Source organism: Parasteatoda tepidariorum, chromosome 9, assembly GCF_043381705.1.
Source record: "Parasteatoda tepidariorum isolate YZ-2023 chromosome 9, CAS_Ptep_4.0, whole genome shotgun sequence".
Classification (NCBI taxonomy): Eukaryota; Metazoa; Arthropoda; class Arachnida; order Araneae; family Theridiidae; genus Parasteatoda; species Parasteatoda tepidariorum.
In genome coordinates, this window is record NC_092212.1 from 87,204,609 (window position 1) to 87,223,800 (window position 19,192).

General features: G+C 32.9%; 1 protein-coding gene across 6 annotated transcripts in view; it reads left to right on the forward strand.

Annotated features, from left to right (window-relative positions):
* LOC107449588 (uncharacterized) overlaps positions 1-15,049 on the forward strand; it is a 15,973-nt gene extending 924 nt beyond the window's left edge. For 2 of the 6 annotated variants that reach the window (XM_043047699.2, XM_071186001.1), the window contains exons 2-5: positions 6,739-6,811; positions 8,954-9,116; positions 9,927-10,001; positions 14,298-15,049. In XM_043047699.2, coding sequence (XP_042903633.1) covers positions 8,994-9,116; positions 9,927-10,001; positions 14,298-14,624 — 525 coding nt within the window. In that variant the 5' untranslated portion in view covers positions 6,739-6,811; positions 8,954-8,993 and the 3' untranslated portion in view covers positions 14,625-15,049. Of the gene's footprint in view, positions 1-6,733; positions 6,812-8,950; positions 9,117-9,926; positions 10,002-14,297 lie in introns of all 6 variants that reach the window. The other 4 variants (XM_016065166.3, XM_071186000.1, XM_043047702.2 and 1 more) reach the window with 3 other exon arrangements.
* The last annotated feature ends 4,143 nt before the right edge of the window (positions 15,050-19,192 follow it).

Sequence of the window (19,192 nt, forward strand, 5' to 3'; positions counted from 1 at the left end):
TATATATATATATATAAACCTAAACCTAAATGTATTATCGCTTTCTTCCTGCCACTTCTTATGTAGCAGAGAAGTGGGGACACTTACTTGAGTGAATTTTAAAAATCCTTGCTAGTTTTATTATAGTAAATTACACAAAACCATAGCTTTTAGAGAGAAACCATTAGCAGATTTGAAATCAGCTATGTGAAAATATCGAAGATCCGTTAAAAATCTCATGCAATATAAAAAAAAAACTATAAAAAAAAAATCTGTTCTATGGTATCCAAAGTAACTACTTTGGTTGTGCAGTTTCTATTTATTTGAAAACTATGCAATCATACTATTATTTGTGTCGTACCTAATTATTTATTAAAATTTGCATTGAGATATGCAAATCAATCGACATATATGTTTTTCTCATAATCAAAGCCATTTTAGAGAGATTTCGCATTTTAGCGTATAATATCACACGTTCCCGTACGAAGTCTTAAAGAAACAGCGCATGTGCCCGGTAGCTATTTTATTATTTTTATTTGGGATTAACTATTATACAACTTTTTTTAACATTAAAAGTGCTCCACTTACTTCAAAACTTAGCACACGTGCTTAGGATGCGTAATACTGAAAAATCTTTCAAATGCTTTTATTTGACTTGAGGTGCATTTCTTTTCATTTGTTATTTATGATTCAACCAAACTGTGCGGATAGCCATTCTTTCCATTCTAAAAGAGTAGCAGTCAAAATATATTATCAGGACAAAAATGTTATCGTATCACTATTGAAGAAAATGGGAGTGTAAGCATCAAAATCAATCGGATGTCACAGAGATCACTTGAATGGCGAATATTAGATACATTTTTAAGTGTTTACCCATAGTCAGAGATATTTTTGTATTTTCAGTTCTGCCTACTTTTGTTGTGATTCGTTAGATTTAACGAACGATTTTGTTGAGTTATTAATTTGCGACTCCCTAGTTTGCAAACTTTTTCACCTCCATTTTTTGAAAAAGATTTAAAAAAATGAGTACAAAGATGTTAGATTTGTGTCCTTTGATAATTGTGTTATTCTCTCGACATTAAAATAATGATTTTTAATAAAATGAAATTCTTCTCGATTCTTTTTTGAACTATAAATTGTTTCACCGAAATAACCGCAAAGATCTGCCCCTACTTCGTACAGCAAAAATAATTTTTCCGATTGCTTTCACCTTTTTTAATAATTTTTTTTTATTAAAAATGTATAATGCATTAATTTTAACATTTTAGAATTCGTCTTTGCAAACAATGACAGAAACACAAAAAAAAATATTCAAAAAATAAAAATCTGATAAATAAAAAAAAATTGGAAAAATACCCTCACAATTTTTATCACATTAAGGCGTGAATATGAAAAATGTAATATATAGGTGTAGGTGTGTAAAATATGGGAAACACTGGGGGTTTGACCATAGAGGAGTTTTTAATAATCAAGATATCCAAGCCGTGGTAGCTCAGGAGATAGAGAGTTTGCCCTCCTATGAGACGAACCGGGTTCGAATCAAAGATATGGCTGGTCGATAGGAGTTCCGCATCCGGCTCGCACCGATCATAGTGCTGAAGTAAAATATCCTGAATGATTGACGGATAATGAATTAGAGTCAGCATACCGCCAGACAAGCCATGGGAGGTTTTCGTAGTTTTCCTCTACATGTAACGCAAATGCTGGTTAGTTCCATCAAAAGAGTCCCCCACGAAGGTAAATTTCTCCAAATTCTTGAACTAGGAGTTCTCTTGTCTTCTGGATTGGGTTCAAAACTACAAGGCAACGGAGTTGAATATTAGTAGTCGTAAACCCAATACATGGGTTGGCTGTTCAACCTATCCAGGGTATGGCAAGTTTGGCGAATGTCATAAGCGCATTATTTTAAAAAGGCGCAACATCGATATAGATCAAAATTTTCTTTTTTATTAAGAATTTAATAAATACTTTTTTTTTTAAAGTTAGGGCAGAATTTTAAAAAAAAGCATACAACATTTAAAAGAAAGAGCAGAATGCAGAAAATTCAGGATCCCAGAATAAATCTTTATTTAATTAAATTTTTCACAACCACAAGCAAAGAGACGTGATAAACAATTTTTTCCTCCTCTCTTCATATCACATTGCAGTCATCATTATCCGAAGGAGGAAATGGATTTCAGAGATAGATCTTTGGTGATGACCAGAGGACAGAGAAAACCATGGGGTGTCCCAGTCTAATTAGTCCTAATTAGGCCTAGACTAATTAGTCTGCAGTAAAATGCTTGTAAATCTTCAATTTTATCAATGGCTAAGATATCTCTATAAAAGGTTTCCGGAATCTGTTGAATAGATTTAAAATTGAGCCCCTGTTGTAAGTTAAGTGTAAATCCTTCCACAAAAGGAGATTTTTGCCATCCATGGTGAGAATCGCCTTCACAAAAGAGTAAAATACTAAAAATAGGAGGTGCCTCTGCCTCGCTGGACAATTAATTTGAACCCATGAAACCATTTGTCAATGAATACCACTATTTTGAAAAATGAAGATAGACCTATAGTTTGTCTAAAATAAGAACTCCCCCAGACATTAGTCTGAACTTGTGTCGGTGAATACGGTAACGAGGTATGACTATTTCAAGTAAGAGTGCGGGGTTACTGTTTTGGAGTGGATTCGGCTCTGGCTGACGAGGAAAAGGGAATAGTCCTAGAGCGAACCTACTCTCCCTAAAATGTGCCATTCTTGTTTCCATAGCACCAAACGGCCTCAGACTTTGTGGCGGGAGGAGTTCTTAGCTTAGACGAACTATAAGTGTAAGTTGTTAGGTGCCCACGCTCATAACCATTTTGAATGACAAGACAAGATAAGCTCACGCTCATATAAAAATTCTAAATTTAATTAAAGAAAAATCAAATATTTAAAGTCTATTTTAAATTTTTGCAATCTATTTTTGTTTGTTACACCTTCTGGGCTTTTACATTTACAGTTGATTCAACTATTTAAGCGAACAACGCGTAATAAAAGGATTTTCTTTGTTGATTGTAAGTAATCATTTCCTAAATATTTAAATAAATGCATTATACTTACTTATTAGTATTATTAGTTAGCGTTATATTTTCTAGAAATAGCGTTATATAAATGCAGAGATACCAACTGCTAAGATTTTTCTGAAATATTTTATTAAGCCAACAGCCGAGAAATGTTTTTCTTTCTAGCTATTAATAGATAGATTTTGAGTTAAACTACTAGTAAAAGTTCGATTTTTTTCTTTCTTTTTTCCTCGAATGGTTGGATTAAGGAACAAATCATCTGTTGTTGACACTGTTTTTTTGTACTCTAAGTCGCAACAGAAGTAGGATTCGCTTACATTTTTTATTATATTTTTGCTTTAAGTATAAGTTTCAATAATCTTTATACTTACAATTTGGAAAAAAAAGATTTTCTTAAAAAAATTTTTTTTATAAAGACATGTTTTTTTTCTTTGTATTTTTAAGTTACATTTATTTAATATTAATAAAACTTTCTTCGAGGAAACGAACACGTTTCTATAGCTTATCGGGGAAAAAATTTTGTAATCTTTCTATTATATTTCTTCTTTTATTTCAGATTGCCATTTTCTTAATTTTTTTTTTTAAAAATTAGATTTAATAATTACCATTTTTTAAATTTTATAAGTCTTTTACAATATATATCACTTACATTACACTTATAACACTACATATCATACTACTTTGTTATACTATTTTTAAAATAGTTTATAAAGTTTCCTTTATTTATATATTATATTTGTTTCTTATGATCAAAGTATACAAAATAATATTAAGGCTATAATATGTAGTTTATAAGCAACCATTGCAACAGTTTAGTTGCTAAAAAAAAGTAGTATCATTAAAGTTATTTTTTTCATTAAATAATTATGAAAAAAGAATATAAAAGAATATTTTAAGAATATAAAAAAAACAATAGGCAACTCACGAATAGAAAAATTAGAGCTTGTTTAATTATGAAGCATACGTTTTCTTATAATGCATTTTCATATACACAAAAGCCTTCTTTTTCCCTGATATTCCAATGATTTATATTTATCCTTTTTCTTAAAAACAACTTTTAAAACTAATTAAATTTAATTAGTTTTAAAAAGTATTTCTTTTAAAACAAGAACTTTTTATGCAGATTAGTCTAAATCCATGCAGTTCGAATACGGAGTTCGGATTCCAGAAAAATCGAATTTTAAAAAAGTCGTATAGTTAAAATTTGATTTCTCAGGAATTATTTGATCAATTACTAATTTTGTATTTTATGTTGAACTACTTTCTTTTTAAATGATATAAAAATGCATGCCTTACAATAAAAATTTTTTCCCAACTATTATTTAAGTAACGAAATTATTTATTACGAAATAATAAATAATTACTAAAAGTTATTTTTAGACAATTTACACAATTATATACGACATTTATAATTGTGCTCAAAATTTTTTCAATCCTCTTGAAAAACTCTCCAGTTATTTCTCCGATTGCGGCAACTCCCTATATTTTAAATTTCAGAAATCCGAATCCGTCGAAAAAATGGCATGTTCATTCAGAGAAAATACGTTTTACTGTCCGATTTGGTAACTTAAAATATGACCCCTGCACTAATTAATTAGCATATTTGAAGTCACCCTTTGAACCATTAAGAATGAGTCCCAGAACGTGGAAATCTGATCATTGGATTAAAAGTTATAAGGATGGTCCGTTTATTTATTAATTTTTGTCCACTGAACGTCTGAAAATTTATAATTCAAATCTGCTTAATTTTTTTTGCTTTATCTCTAGCTTATTCCATTATTAATGTTGAAAGGATTTTGCGCAATTTGATTTTATTAAATAGACCAGAATGTATTCTGATCTAGTTCTTTACTCTTTTCCTTTTTTTCACTGTTAGAAAATTAATTTTTCCTAGATATTCCTAAAATAAAGCGTCAACTTCCTCTAATTTATTTCTCAGAAAAGAATGTATTTTTGTCACTATTTAGTCCTGAGTTTTGCATATAATTGTGTGTTTATTTTTTCTTATTATTTGTTATTATAAAATGTTTGTAAAATTTAATTATGTTAAGAGCTTCGGTTTTTTTTATTGAGCAGTAAATAAACTAGCAAAAATATATTATTTGATTGCAGTTATTTTATTTGTAATTGCCGTACCGAATCGTAATTATTTACTCGGTGATCTTTAATGATTTTATCATATCGCGATGATTTTATTGTTTTGATGTTAGCAAAGCGTGATTATTTTTTTAAAAAAAAATTTCCTTCAGTTTTTATTTTAAAAATATTGGGTAATCATTCTGTTATGCTTTAATAATTCTTTAAACCAGAGCTACATTTGTTCTGTGTACATATTTTTCTAACCAAATTATATTTGTAAAACTTTAAAATATAATTGTGATCAATTTAACAAATTGTCAGACTTTTTATTGACATCTGAAAAGATGCAATAGAATCTTCTATAAATATCATTAAACAGACTTTTTGTTTCGAATCAATGATGATTATGGATGCACTAAATGCATTACAATTAAAAAGAGATAATTTTGTTATAGTTAAATTTTATTTATATATTAATCTATTATTATTTAAATACAACGCAATCTTTTTGCAATATTGCGAAAAGGGTTAAATACGTCTAACAATGTTCTTATTTCGTATTGTGTAACAAAAGAGAGAGAATATAAATATTTTAGGAAGGGTGCCGGACGGAGACCAGATTTGCGCATCTTTCTATAGATACGTCTCTAGTTCAACGACGGTTATAACATAAAAACATCTGACTTTTTCTTTATGTGATATTTATTTAATTAATGACCGCTAGATGGCAGCATGATATCAAAACAGAATGTTTCTGCATATCGGCTATTTGCAAATTAATTGCAAAGAAAAATGAGACGTGAATGTTTTGTCCCCAGAAGAAGAAGAAAAAAAAGAAAATAAATTAACGTTAACATTTTGCTGCAATTCACTTTTTTTCTGTGTCATTGTACATTGATATGTATGAGAAAAATTTTAATTTTCCTGATTAATTATACAAGAAAAACAGCATACTTACTGTTTTTCACTTTGCACATTTTTTTTATAGTCATGCTAAATTAGGGATTTTGTCATATATCAGAAGAGGTACAACGTGAAAATAAATACTGATTCTCGCTAAATTTATTTAACAATTTCAGATGATGTTTGTTATTTTTAATCAGTAAATAAATATTCAGAATTTCCTCATGCGCAATAATTATCGGTACATTTTTATGTAGTTAATTATGATTATAATTTAAGATTGATGAGATGATTATAAGATCAGAATCATGAATATAAGATTACTGTCCCTGGCCAAATAATTAGACCCATTGCCTATATGTTTAAATATAAAAGTATTGCCTATAAACTCGTGAAAAATGTCATTATTAAAACACTACAGTGCTTCTAATCATTTGGTCTAATTATTGTAATATACTAATATAATACCTCATCAAATAGATATTCTATATCTATATGATATATCGCCTCATTTAACTTATTTATAAACGAGCATAAGGAAGTGCAAACCGGTTTCAGTCACGTGAAAATAATAAAGCTGTATTGTACCACCTGATAATTAGGATTTTACATGGAATCATATAGTAGGACTAATAATTTCTCCAGGGACTGTATATATTTATGATAATGATTATAAGATTATATGATTATAATATTAAATTAAAAAAATTATTTTAATTCTCGTGAGGCCAGAGCTCCCTGGTTCGATTCACCTTCAAGCAAGGAAGTTTGACACAGTGTTTAAACTCTTGGAAGAAAGAAAAAGGTAATTTAACCCTTTCCATTTTTATTGCTTGTAGTAATGTTATATTAAAACATCTTTACGATTGAGATTTATAAAAAGAAACTCATTTAGTTGATCACCTAAAATTAATTTGATTTTTAAGACCATTTTATTTTTGTGAAAAGGTAGTTGAATTTCATCCATTGCTGATCATTTCCCATTAACGTAAATTTCTGCGCTCTTAAATAACGAATTTATAAAATTTTTGATTATAACTACAAATAAACTGGATGGAAAATTATAAAAATGAAGAAATACATGACGCACAAAAGAAAAATGGATGATTGACTGAATATCAACAATAACAAGCTTCCTGTAATCGGAAGAAATGAAGAAAACTTTCGGTGTATCTCTCCGCTTAGGTTGTGCTTACGAGGTGATGCGTGAACATGCTTAATATTCTAGGAAGTTTTATTATTGTGATTCGTGTTTAAATTTACGCGTTATTTTACCATTCATAAGAATTTTTTGTAATTTATGAATTTTAAAAGGCCGTGAGCCTGAAATAAATGTAACAAAATTAATATCACAGCATAAAAAAATACATGGTTAGCCTGGTTTTAAATGTTATCCCTTGCAGTGAGCCTACCACTACAAAAATACAATTCCAATCCTTTAGTATAGACATGCTAACTAGATTCATGTTGTGGTACCCTTTCATAGATTAAAGTTGACATTGTCGATAGCTACCATCTCCGCATTGGTGATCCGGACGTGATGTGAGCACGCCTACCTTGGCAGATACTCCCATTTCGAAATGAAAACGCCTATCTTAACTATAATGCCTACTTCAATGGATGATTGAACAGATGACTTGCTGCTTGTGACTGCGACATCATCCACCTCCTCGTGCTGTTGCTACTCAGTCTCGATCATGCACAACGTCGACCTGCATGCACTCGACTGCAAATGGCAACACAGGAGCAACCGCGACCGTGAATTTAATACAGCTCTCACGATCCTAAGTACAGTGATCTTAATACAGTTCACCCGGCTTGTCACAAAAACAGCAAAGAATCAACTAGTGGTATCCGTTCATCGAATTCTGTCACCGATAAAATTCTGGCGGTGGAGTACTGTAGACAAAAATACAATTCCGATTAATCGGTATATAAGACATGTTAACTCGATTCTATACTGGGGTACCTTTTCATAGATGACATTGTCGATAGCTACCATCTCCACACTTTGTGCAAAATTGCACCGTTTGTTATATTTCGGGTAGCATCGTAGCAAGCTTGCGGAGTCCTAAGAATTTATTTGTTGTTTGTTTCGTTGAAAGTTAAATTGAAAGAAAGCGTTATATTAAAAACGCTACAAAAGTAAAATAATATTAGATGATGCAATTTTCCAAGTTTTTAGGTGCAAAACTCAGTCGGAACCCGAAAGTCTTACGACGAATTTTAACCCCTAGAGCCATCTGCGTTTAGTTTTACGCGATCAATCATCCATAACTGAGCCGTGGTGGCTCAGGAGAAAGAGTGCTCGCCTCCGAATGACGTGAACCGGGTTCGGCAAAGGCTGGTTTATTCGAATTCCGCACCCGCTTCGCACCGACCAGAGTATTGACGTAAAATATCCGCCGTGGTAAACGGATCATGGGCTTGCGGTCAGGCTAACCGTGGGAGGATCTCGTGGTTATCCTCTCCATGTAAAGCAAATGCGGGTTAGTTCCATCAAAAAGTCCTCCACGAAGGCAAAATGTCTCTGATTGAGGAGTTCCCTTGTCTTCTGGATTGGGTTCAAAATGACAAGGCTACGGAGTTGAACATTGGTAGCCGTAAACTGATAATTCAGTCGGCTGTTCAACGACGGTTATAAATTTATGAAATAAAATCATCCGTAGCTCTTCAAGAATTTTTCTCTTTTTTTCTTGACCCTTCTCGAACCTTCACGGGTATATAATGTTCTTCATTTTTCAATGTTATGGCCGAACAAATTATGGGAGGGAAAATAGTTTCCCTTCGAGACACATGAAAATGAATGTAGCGGGTGGAAAGTATACTTCTTATAAAGGAATAAATAATGTAAACCGAGGACAAACATTCTAAGCTATCTAGAATAATAAGTATAATTCACCATTTTTAAAAAACGATTGTTGAAGCATAATTGTTGTTTTAGCAGGGAGTGTTATGTAATGTGTTCCTAAGAAAAGAAGAATAGAATGGGAAGCTGCAATGGTCATTCAAATAAAATAGATATTGAGGATGCAAAGAAAGCGACACTTGAATCTGCTTTAAAAAGTGTGGAAGTAGCTAAAAATCAACAACTTGATCTTTTGCAGAAAGTAAGTACAGTAATGTTCATAAATGATGTCACACACACACATTTTATTCTGACACTTCCTTTGTAACAACAACTTATCAAACTTCGTCGTGCAGACCCTGGCCAAATTATCAGCCAAATATTAAAAAAAGTTATTTTATTTGTCAAATGCCAGTTACATTAGCCGTTAGGCCATTAAACTTCTTGCTTGCCAATAGCGTTGAAATATACAAGGAAAATCTGTCAGTGCTTCATACTCGTCCAAATGTTCTGCTGTCATTGGCCGTCCATTATCACATATAACACACAAAGGTGAATCGGCTAGTAGTCCAATGTGAAATAAGTGATTCTATAGACAGTCATGCCCCGTTAATGGTCTAAAAAGATGCAACCGCAACGGATCGCGCTGGTGGTCAGGAATAAAAGCTGAGTTTGTTAAAAGAACACTCCAGGGTTTGCCATCGCCTGCCCGAGTCGCAAAATTTCTAAAAGTCTTTTGATATACGAGTGACGTCAGCAGTTTAATGGAATGGAGGCTTGCTTTAGTTTTGGGCTTTTGGAGAATCGCAGCTCCTCTTTTGGCAACTATATCTGCCATCTCATTTCCATAAATGACGCAGTACCCATTGAAAAGATATCTTGCGGGAAAGTTCTTTTATGATTTCCTGGCGCTGCTTCTTACACTCTTGATAAGAGTTGGAGAAGATTAAGGAACTTAAGTTTAATTTTTACTGTTAAGAAAGTTGATTAACTATTTTTATGTCATTAATTTAATAAAACTGTGACAATTAAAAAAATTCTGATTTCCTTAAAAAAAAATTTTTTTTTTCAGTTTAAGGAAGTTTACAGCTATTTTGAGCCAGAATCTTATGATTCTCAAGATCACTGGTTTCTGGAAGTTCCGGAGGTAAGTTTAATCGCTTCCCTGATTATCCCGAGTTAACTCGGGTATGTATAGATTGCAAATATTTATTATCCCGAGTTAACTCGGGTGTAGCAGAATGCGTCAGTACGTTTTACTTTTATCGCGTTTTTAATTGGCCGGAAGCAAAATATGTAATAATAATAATCTGCTGTGAATGCCAGGTTTTGTTTGCGAGTGTCGCTGTAAGATTGTGGGACTGCAGACGTGTTTTGTGCTATTTTATATACAATGGATGCTGAATTGACATACGAGGGTTGTAAGTTAAATAGTGGCAACTTAACCTTGGAACTCACAGAAGGGTGGGCATGCGCAAGTAGGATATGGGAGCGGTGAGGTGGCGCTGTTGTCGATGTGTAGAGTGCAAAATACAGTCGATCTGCTTAGAAAGGGTAGTTGTTGCGTGGCGTTAAAGTGAGGAGTTTCGTTTCCATCACTCTAAAGCATGTTTTCAAAAGGTGATCAGCGGTCGTCGCTTAAAATCGAGGTTGTCCGTGGCAAAAATGCAACAGAATGCTATCGAGGATTAGTGGAAGCTTGCGACGCAAATGCTTTACAGTATTGGACAGTAGCGCGATGGGTTCAAGCATCTCGTCTTTTTTCGTCACTAAGCCTTTTGAAAACATGCTTTCGAGCGATGGAAACGAAACTCCTCACTTTAACGCCACGCAACAACTACCCTCTCTAAGCAGATCGACTGTATTTTGCACTCTACACATCGACAACAGCGCCACCTCACCGCTCCCATATCCTACTTGCGCATGCCCACCCTTCTGTGAGTTCCAAGGTTAAGTTGCCGCTATTTAACTTACAACCCTCGTAGATGAAAAGGGTGAAATAATGGCGTATCACTTCACTGGTATCACTATCAAAGGGTTCCGTGTTTTAAAAACTACCCTACAAAGACTTAAATTTTTTCCTTTTCCTTGATAACGCGACTATAATTTGCATTATACGTTTGTATTGTCCGAAATATTTGTCATTGATATTAATTTATTCCTTGACTTTATTATATTTATTCGATATTTTAATATCTGCTGAAGATAAATTAGGAAAAAATATCAGCGTTCGGAGTTCAGGTTAAATGTATACGGGGCAGTAGCTCTTGACCTTAAAAAACCATTGATGTAGGTCATACCGGGAAAATGTATACCTTAACTAGACCCAGTATTTCGGACATTTACCAAAGTGACTTCAACATTGGCCGGTGGAAGTCCACTATCTCCTATTTCGGTCATTTACAGTAACATTTATACATTGTATATAAACTGCTGTTTGTAGAAAATGCAACACCATGAAAGAATCATCAGAATCAAATGAAATTTAATGCAGAAACGACTTGTACTGATACAAATAAATGATGAAATTTTCAAAACAAAAGAAACAAATTAAGCGTCCGAAATCAGTATTTGGTGCAGCCACCACGCGCTGCAATAAGTGCTGCTATACGACGTGGCATGGAGTCAAACAGATGTTGAATATCTGCTTGAGGAAGAGAATTCCATATCGCTTGTATGCGCAACCAAAGTTCGTCTTTGGAAACTGCAGGACGCGGATCACGAGTGAGACGCCGACCAACCATATCCCACACGTGCTCAATAGGCGACATATCCGGCGAATAAGCAGGCNATCCCTAATTAACTCGGGTATGTATAGATTGCAAATATTTATTATCCCTAATTAACTCGGGTATGTATTTATTACAAATATTTATCATCCCGAGTTAACTCGGGTATGTATAGATTGCAAACATATATTATCCCGAGATAACTCGGGTGTAGCAGAATGCGTCAGTACGTTTTACTTTTATCACGTTTTTAATCGGCCGGAAGCAAAATAATAATAATAATCTGCTGTGAATGCCAAGTTTTGCTGTTCGATTGTGGGACTGCAGACGTGTGTTTTGGGCTATTTTATATACAATGGGTGCTGAGTTGACGTAGATAAAAAGGGTGAAATAATGGCGTTTCATTTCAATGGTGTTTGGAAAATATCGCTATCAAGGGGTTCCGTGTTTTAAAAACTACCCTACAAAGACTAATATTTATTTTTTTTCCATTTCCCCTTGATAACGCGACTATAATTTGCATTTTGTATTATACGTTTGTATTGTCCGAAATATTTGTCTTATCCGATTTGATATTAATTTATTCCTTGACTTTATTATATTTATTCGATATTTTAATATCTGCTGAAGATAAATTAGGAAAAATATCAGCGTTCGGAGTTCAGGTTAAATGTATACTGGGCAGTAGCTCTTGACCTTAACAAACCATCGATGTAGGTCATACCGGGAAAATGTATACCTTAACTAGACCTAGTATTTCGGACATTTACCAAAGTGACTTCAACATTCGCCGGTGGAAGTCCACTATCTCCCATTTTGGTCATTTACAGTAACATCTATGCATTGTATATATATAAGCGTTGCTTTATTGAACTACAAGAACGTTAATTAAAAAGAAATAGTTAGCATCATTAATTGTAAATAAAAATTCTCTTAAGTATGTCGTTTCAAGCATTGCTTTAAAAACTGAAGGGCACAACAATGAATTAATTAAAAACTAAATAGTTCAAATTTTTCCGTAAGATAATTATGTGAAGTTAATAAATAATAAATAATTTGGAGAATAAATAATTTGGAGTTTTTATATTCATTTTTTGTACTAATATAAGTATGAGTACATTTTAAAAATACAAGACAACTAACCGGAAGTATAAATAAAATCTTAAAGTGACGATAATAAATGCATACTTAAACAAATTAAAGCAAAATCTTAAAATTTTGTAGTTTTCAAGTCTTTCAATATTTGTTTAGTACATCAATAAATCATATACTGTTTATGATTAAGTTGGTATCCATTCTCTTATGTTTTGAACAGCTACACCGATAATTGTAAAATAGGTGTCTGGGTATAATAAAGTAGCTATGGGTGACAAGATCAAACAGTTTACTGTACCACTGCGGAAAACTGAGGAAATAGCGTTCGAAATATACAAATTAATTAATTAAAGTTGATGAGCAGAATTGATTTAATACGAATGGGAAATGAACTTAAACCTTAAAATAAAGCTTAAAACGGGCTTGTTTTATCACGTTTTCTTACACTGTGACGTTATGGAAAAATCTAGACAGGAACAAATGTCGATCACAAAATACGTTTCTTATCAAGCGAAGTTTAAACATCGAAAATAAAACCATATTGTAAAAACTAGTTGTTTCTTTTCTTTTTTAAAAATGTTTTGTCACGTCACGCGAGTCAATACGAACTCATACAGTTTTTAAATTTGACTGCATGAATTTTTAAATTTGAAACCTTCCATTTAACTTTGTTTTCCACCAGGTGCAGTTGAAAGCTGCATAATCTTGAATAGCCACTTTATTACATATTGATATCAATTTTATTACCATATATTATGCAGCTGTGATGTTACCCTGCTTATCTTGTTTCTGAGAGAATATTACGACTTTTGATCTAATGGTTAAATTTCCTCGTATTATAACATGTAAAATCCATGCATTGTGCGATATATTTTAGATATCACATAGTTTGTGAAGACACTATTTTATAATCTGTCCTACCCATTATCTTCAGAACTTGTCCAGAATCTACGTAAATGAACGAAATGAGTGCTACAAAATCTTTCCCAGAAAGCATGTAACTTTACGGCAACTGTGTGTCACAATTTTTATTGTCGCGAAAATGTTTGCACTAAAAACCTTTTTCCAATAAAGCAAAAATATTGCAGTTTAATACCTTTCATCCTAAAATAGCTGAAAATTATATTTAAAGCTTTTTTTTTTTTTAAAGTATTGTCACTTAAGTAAAATGGCCATTTCGCGTAAGCTGACGTCACGTTAGCGATAGTATCAAATTGCATCGTCCATTAAAACTTCATGACAAGGTGGATTTTAACTGAGCATACAAGACGTTGCGGAAAGAATCCTTATAACTACCTACATTTAAGATTATTTTTACCTTGAGACTAGCTTTATTCAAGGGTTTTTTCACGCTTGAAAATCCTAAGACAACCTCGATTTAAGGTTTTTGTATGGAAGGTTGTTTTCCAAGGTTTCGGATTAGGTTAATGTGGGTAGAATAGAGCAGATTGTCACAGATCTCGTTTTAAGATTAGAAGGTTTACACGCAAACCACATAAAAACCTTTTTAGGCTTACATTAAAATGTTTTTGCTGAACGAAAAAAAACCTTCTTTTGCTCTCTGGATCTCTTATTGTCCAGATTTATATTTGGATTGTGACTGTCTTTTATCTTTTCAGGAGGCCTCTGACCTGAAAACGCTGACCGATCACCTGAAGAGGTTTTCCGTTGCCATGGATCAAATATTATTAGAAGAATCTCCCGATTATTACAGGAAATCCTGTATTTATGCCAAGTATCAAATCTCTCAGTTAACTGAATACCTCCAACAGTTGGCAATCTTAATGAATGGTAATGAAGCGGTGGACGACATTTACCCGTCTTTACCGGTAGATCTAAACACTGAGGACAGTCCGTCGGCGAGGCAGACTAGAGACTACCTAGTCATTAGGGATTACAGACGATTGCTAGATCTCATACAAAATGTTCTGACTAACTATGAATAACGTTGTAGTAGAATGGTTTGTTTATAAGTCTTCTATGAAAACTTTTGTCCAGTGAACTGAAGACCTGCAACCGTAAGCAGTTTTTATTCAAGACAACGAGGCTGAGGGCGATGTCCATCCATCTTTACACCAGAAGATCTAAACACTGAGAACTGTCGAACAGATCTCGTGGCTAATGAGGAACTATAGAAGATTTTTAAGATCAGATTGAAAAAGGTTCTGATTGAATTAGTATTAAAGTGTTTCATTTACAAGTGTACTTTAAATTAAAAAAGATTTTTATAAGTTGAACAGCCAAGTGTGACTGGCTGGAAAAGTAATAGGGAGATACAAATTGCAATCGAGGTTCCGGAGTACGAACCCCGGACATTGTCTATATTTTAAAATTTGGTTGTAGAGTAAATAAAAAATTCCTTTGCTTAAAATTGTTATTTCGTCCTTTTCTAAGTGTATAATACATGCGTTAAAATGAACAAATGGGTGCTCATATTCTCTGTATATATATATAGCGGTAGCTTAAGTTAATGTTTTAATGCATTATTTTTATTCATTTAAACTTCCACACCACTACATATAAATGATTTAAAAGTTCATAGGCAACGCCAACTTTGTCCCAGCTCATTCGTAGTAAGGGTTTTAAAAGGTTTGCAAAATTACTAAAATTTCTGAAAACTTTGATTTTTAAATGCCTACCACTTAATAAAATGTTTTACAAAAAGCGTAGTAGTTGGCAGGCTTGTAATTGGTAATAATTTTATGTAGCCAAGTTTTTATTATTTTGAAGGCTCCTTTTGTATCTCAACTGCGACAGTTGTCAAGAAACTCTACCAGAAAGTGCAATATTCTGTCGTTCTCTATTAAAAACTACTATTTGACGAAAATAAATTAATCTGACTCTCATTTTTACAAAATACTAAGAAATATTGCACTTTATTTTAACACAATTTTTTTTCTCTATAATATCATCATATCAACCGATGATACAAACTCTAACTTACAGCTTACATATACTCATTTAACAAATGAATTAAAATCTAGCTTACATCTTACCCACACTCAAATTGCAAATAAATAAAATATTGTACTTTCATTGTTGTTGTTCATTTACGTCTCACTAGAGCTGTACAATGGCTATTGGCGACGATCTGGGAAACATCCCTGAGGATGATTTGAAGACATGCTATCACAATTTTGATCTTCAGCGGAGCGGATGGCACTCCCGATTCGGTAGCCCGACGACTTGCACGCGAAGTCGAGCATTTAACGGTAGAACAGATTAACGAGGACCCATACCGCACACCCTCGGTCCCTACGCAGACTAATCAAAGTGGTCACCCACCCGCACACTGATCGCAGCCAGTGTTGCTTGACTTCGGTGATCTGCTGGGAAACGTGTCTTAACGATCAGTCCACTGCGGGACTATTGTACTTTTAACAACAGTATACTAAGAATGAGAATGGGAAAGCTTATTTCGTGTGTTAGAAAATATAGCAATTTAATGATACTTGGATAAATGATAAATGAAAAAAAAAATGATGTTTGGAAAATCTACATATTAAAAAGATTCTTTTAACAAAATGTTCTTCGATAATATCAAATGTATTTTTCTCGAAACAAGATTTGATGTTATAGTGACGTCTCCAGTCAAATTTAATTTTTCTCAGATTCCATGACATCAAAATATCTCTCGTTAATATTTATAGCTCCTTTTTCCGATTGCCACCGATTAGAACGATTTTATATTTTTGTCTAAATGTTTGGAATTTTAAATAACAGACATTATGATCGACTGCTTCAACTAACAAATGATTTAGTAGATGATTAAAAATCCATTTTGTTAGTCTCCGAACAAATCCGACGCATTTGCTTTTAATACCTTTTATCAAATAGAAGGCTAATTATACTAATGCTTCCTTCTAAACAATCAATTATTTTATCTGTAGGTTATATGGAGAAAAAAGACTGAATGACCTCAATTCTTGGTATATTTCCTCTCATTTCAAAAGGGGTTTGTTTTGTTACTACGGAAACTCTGGATTAAATGTTGACTGCGGTTAACAAACGAATAAAATATTTTTCTCTGAAAAATCTTTTGTGCACAAATAGCCTAACCTTCAGCTAATTGAATGCCATTAATAATTTATTCCGTAGCGTACAATGTATTTTTTATATATTGTAATGAACAAAAATGTAATGCATTTTTTAAAGCAAAATACAAAGAAAAAAATATTGTTAAATTTTAAAAATAAAGAAAATCTTGACAGAGATTAAAAGACGATCAATAAAACCCTTTTCTTCTACATGATTGTACCAAATATAACAATATCGCGATCATTAAGGATAATAATACTTAATAAATACGAAAATATCGCAACCATTATTGATAATTATCAAATACAATAATATCGTGATCATTATAGGTAACATAATATATCAGAAAGAGAAATTTACGAATATTATACATAACAATAATTGAATACGATATTATTGTAATTTTTGATAAAATATATTTGGATTACGAAATTTCTATCAATGTAAAAGTAATATAATTTAATCTAATTGTTAAAATACCCCGATGTACTGTTTATTATTGATATTTTCAATTTGTACATATATTATATCATATAAACCGCTTATAGGAACTTATGAGCTATTGGGACCATAATAGTGTTCGTTTTTGCGACAAAGCGGTCGCCAACTCATGACAACAACTTATTTTCTTAATACATGACAAAACTATGACATAAAAATAACTGTACATGCTCCTAAATACAAATTGTTTTCAAACATTATCATTCTATACATAGTTATAAAAAATATAAACATAATAATATATATTGTCCCGCAGTTATTGCTTTGCAAACAAATTTTTAGAGTTATTAAACATTACTTCTGGAACCGGATAAAACAGTTACAAACTAAATATAAAAGAAAATAAAGTCAGACAACACTAACGTTAAAAAAAATTGTAGAAAAATCAACATAAGCGGCAAAAAATTCCAAATTGTGATAGTTCTATGTTTTGCATCTTCGTATGTTAAGCTACATATTGGAATTTTTTTTCTCCACATTTTTTCAAATCAGTTTTCTAAGATTTTATTTTAGCTTTTGTAGTTTTAATGTTACTGTGAATAATCGAATTTGACTTCCATCAATGAATGTTGACATTTGCATAGTCGCTTTAGTAAATGTCCGAAATATATGCTAGTTCTAGTTATGTGCTACTGCCCGGTATACATTTGCCCGTTATGCCCTTCATCAATGTTTTTTTCAAGTGCCCAGTATGCATTTAACTGGCACTCCGAACGTTATACCTAATCAGCAGATATTAAAATATCGAATAAATATAATAATATCAACGAGTAAATTAATATCAAATAGGACATAACAAATATTTTGGATATTCACCAAAGCGACTCTGTGACATTCACAAGTGAAAGTAGACATTCTCTTGATCACGGTCATTCACGGCAACATAAAAAATTGGAAAGAAAGGAGTTGTCAAAAAGCTTTTCTCAAAATCAATCGTGAAGTACTTACATTGTTTTGACAACATTGCATGACAGAATAATTGTAAATGCTACTCTAGGTATGCTGATGACAAACTTTTGCTGCAAACTTTGTCTGACGCACATAGAAAAATGGAAATTATTACTGCGCAACCACTTAATCATCCCCCTCGTGCATACTTAAAAAAGGCAAACCGTCGAAGACGTAAACCAGCATGTAATGATTTTTCCCCTTCTAAATGTCTTATATTTAAAAATTTCATTTCTCGCGAACTATTCAATCGATTTCAATCGAATTTTCAAATTATAATTTGTAGTTATTACTTCAAGATTATGTAAAAAATTATATACCTTACAATTCTAAATTCGACTATTGAATAAAATAATAAAATGCAACAAATAATTATTAATAATTATTTATCTTCGCAGGAACTTAATAATGGAATGTAAAAAACGATCGATTCACTTCAAGATATGGGAACATACGCAAAAATGAAATTAATATTAAAAAACCCCCACTTTTGCCTGTTCTCCAGACTAGACAATTTTTTTTCCATGTTGCGTTTCCTTCTATAATCTGATTCCGTTTATTGCTCATTCGAGAAAAAGGTAGGGCAAGGGGACTCTAGCCCGTGATCCGTCTACCACTGAAGATATTTCGCGTCAGCACTGTGGTCGGTACATGCCGGATGCGGAATTCGTATCGACCAGCCATCGCTAGGATTCGAACCCGGCTCGTCCAGCAGTGGACTGATCGTTAAGACACGGTTCACAGCAGATCACCGAAGTCAAGCATCACTGGCTGCGGTCAGTGTGCGGGTGGGTGACCACTTGGATCAGTCTGCGTAGGGACCGAGAGTGTGTGGTATGGGTCCTCTTTAAACTGTTCTACCGTAAAGTGCTCGACTTCGCATGCAGGTCGTCGGGCTACCGAAGCGGGAGTGCCATCCCCTCCGCAGAGGTTCAAAATTGCGATGGCATGTCTTCGGATCATCCTCGGGGATGTTTCCCTGATCGTCGCCAATAGCCCATTGTGCAGCTCTAGTGCGACGTAAATT